Consider the following 3,162-nt stretch of genomic DNA (forward strand, 5'->3'; position numbering starts at 1 on the left):
GGCTGATACAACCAGCGTTCAAATCCATCTTCTCCTGCGAGTTCAGACTCATGGCCTTCACATTGTCCGCCGTCAACGAGTTCTTCGTCAGCGACAGTAGAGGTATTCCGCTCGGGAACTCCACCCGGAAGGCTCCATGCGTTGCGTCGGTCGATCCAGCACCAAGCGCCGCAACGATAGATCCACCAACGCCACTGCTGGCGGCATTCGTGCCGGCTTTGAGTAGGATTTCGCCGCCTTTTCCTCCTTCGAGCCCCGAATCACCAGCCGTGACCTCGTAATTGCCTGCAGTGCCACCGGGAGCTGTGCTTGTCGAGAAACTCAGCTTACCACTGTTGCCGGTCCCCGTAGTCGCGCCACTTCCGAACTCCAGACTGCCGCTACTGTAATTTGCCTTCGCACTAGCGGATTCGATCACCACAGGCGCGCTGCCACCGAGAGTATTGGCGCCACTCGATATCCGAACAGCACCACCTGTGCTTGTAGCACTACTGCTGGCTCCTCCACGGATGGTGACGTCAGCTCCTGTCGTCCCACCGCCACCTGCTACAGACACGCCACCACCCGTGCTAGTCGTGCCGGTGCCAGCACCTCCGGCAATGCTGACGCCACCCCCTGTAGTTGCGCCACCGCCAGCTACAGATACAGCACCACCCGTGCCGGTAGCTAGTGAGCTCGCACCCGCTGCCACTTTAATGTCGCCACCTAAACGAGGAGCTGAACCTGCATCCAGTAGGAGAAGCCCCCCACTCGATCCTTGGTCAGCAGTAGAGCCAGCTGAAACCTGAACGAAGCCTCCTTTCCCGACATCTCCGTTACTGACAGCAACCAGAATCGAGCCGCCGCCTCCACCCGTTGATGGCGAAGTCTCAAGAGTAATACCTCCTGAGCATGCCGTACCAGCTGATCCGGTCGAAAGATGAATATGGCCTGATTCACCATTATGTGCCACACCGCTTGAAAGAGTAATGGCCCCCGAAGGACCAGCGTTGCCGGCACCAGAACCGACTTCAACGGACCCAGATGAGGCATGAGTAGCAATACCATCTGACGTATGAAATCGTAGCGACCCGGATTCAGCACCTTGCTTGCTTTGCCCAGTTTCCACGTTGATATTCCCTCCCCGTTGCCAATTGGATGCCCCCGAGCGAATTGCTACAATAGAACCAGGTTGGTTGTCGAGCGAGCCTGAAACCAACGTCAATTCTTTCGCTGGTTGGAGGCTGATAGAAGCTACTTCGGATGATATGACACTTGTGTCTCCGAGGAACTGAATACCATTTTGGTTTATCTTCACCCGACCTGCTGACAGACCGCTCGCTGTTGTTGACAGTACAACATCCGCTGCAACGACTTCCCCCACCTTCGTGGCGATAACATCAACACTCGCACCAGTACTAACGTTCGTGCCTCGCACTTCCAGTAGAATACCTGCGCCAATTCCGTCCACTGATATGGGTAAGTCATCGTGAGAGGAGCCTGCAAAGGGGCGATCGATGAAAAACTGCGTCGATGTTACTGGACGCACAGGATCAACCAGATAGGAGCCACCTGCAAGACGCACAAACATGCTTCCGGATAGTTCCTTCGACAGATCCACTAGCGTTTCTACGACATCACTGCCGTGCTTGACAGATACATTTCCAGGCAGCAAACGAGCAGTGGCCGAGCTTGCATCAGCGAAGTGACGAATCTGCATCACCTTGTGTGCCGTCGACACATCCACCGTGTCATCGTGCGAGTTCAGCTGAAGGCCACGCGAGTTCACTACTGTCTGCAGCGACGTGTCCTCAATGGTAGAGAAGACTCTCTTTCGGACTTCAATACTCTCTCCACCTTGCAAACGATGCTGCAAGCCTTCATCAATAGAAATGGCGGTACTGCTCACACCTACAACAGTTCGCGCATCCAATTGGCCCAAGAACACGACGTCTCCCACGTTCACAAACGCTCTGGGACCAGATAAATAACACATCGTATATATCAGACCCACCACTTAAACACCTTCCTCCTATTTCCGCCGCACCAACCTGAGGTCATTGCTGGTAGGGACGCTCATGGCCCCCACGGCCGCTCCAAGGCTCCCCACGCTGTCAATATTTCTGTAGATCTTCCCTGACCTAACAGAAAGCGACGCCGAGCCGTACACAGGGTGGCTCCGAACGGACACGTCGCCAACCATGTGATTGTCTGCGCAGTCACCAAGAGTTTAACTTCAGTCAGTTCTTCCTGGCCCTTACTTTTCGATAAACGTACCAAACATGAATGGATCTCGCGGTGAAGGCTTCTTGACCGTCGAGTCAAGTAGCCGCCGCTTCATCGGGACTTGCTCAGTCGTCATGGCTGCCTCTCCATTGCCAAATTTCGGAGACCAGCACAGCGAGCCCGAAGCCAGCAGCAGCAGCGTGCGTAGTAGACCCCGCATCGCCTGTCTGGCGTCTCTTTATCTCTTGAATGGCGCGGCTTCGAGTGCGGAATCCGAAACCGCCATATCTGCATTTCATGTATAAAATGTGAAGGGCTAATCTCCTTTTTATCAAGTATAAAATACTTTCTGAGTAGCACTTTAAGAGTAGTAGGTATTTTAAATAAAATAGTAATCATTTGATTCTACTACTACTTGTATTAACCCTTTCGCGGTGCGAGGGCGCATTTTTCGCCCTTTAACACCATTACCAAAACAAGGTGGAAAAAGGGCTTGTAAAAGGGCGAATTTTGCGCCCTTTTAGCTTTTCCTCCAACTCTGCCAATCGTGTTTTATAACTACCAATCGCAGCTGTGAATAGAAAGAGGTTGGGGGTAATTTTGGATCGGCTGGTCATCGCACAGTATTTTATTGCTCCAACGACCGTAATCGGCCCTTTCTACGCGGTCGTACCATGGATCTAGCGGTCAATCGCCTGACAGCCAGTCACCAGAACCTACAAAAGGCAAGACGAATGCACCCATCCGACCTCCCATTTTTCTATAGTGTACTCAAGACTAATGCGCACTACCTTCACAGACACTGAAGATAAGCTGCTAGTGCAGATCGCCTTCCAATTCGAAAGGGAGGGCTTACGAATCACATGGGCCTACGGGGCCCGCCGAATGCAGACCAAGCGGCCGGCACGTCAACTGCGGCTTCGGCTGGCTAGCCTCAAGCGGACCTACGGAAAGGCG

At 53.3% G+C, this 3,162-nt stretch overlaps 1 protein-coding gene across 1 annotated transcript; it reads right to left on the reverse strand.

Moving 5' to 3' along the window:
* Positions 1 to 705: 705 nt before the first annotated feature.
* Positions 706 to 1,908, reverse strand: PITG_15180 (uncharacterized protein; the record flags this gene model as incomplete). Its single annotated transcript, XM_002898608.1, has 3 exons — positions 706 to 723; positions 785 to 1,826; positions 1,898 to 1,908. 3 exons carry the CDS (start codon positions 1,906 to 1,908, stop codon positions 706 to 708), a joined length of 1,071 nt encoding a protein of 356 aa, XP_002898654.1.
* Between the last annotated feature and the right edge of the window lie 1,254 nt (positions 1,909 to 3,162).

Source organism: Phytophthora infestans, genomic scaffold (genome assembly GCF_000142945.1).
Source record: "Phytophthora infestans T30-4 supercont1.35 genomic scaffold, whole genome shotgun sequence".
In the NCBI taxonomy this organism is placed as follows: Eukaryota; Oomycota; class Peronosporomycetes; order Peronosporales; family Peronosporaceae; genus Phytophthora; species Phytophthora infestans.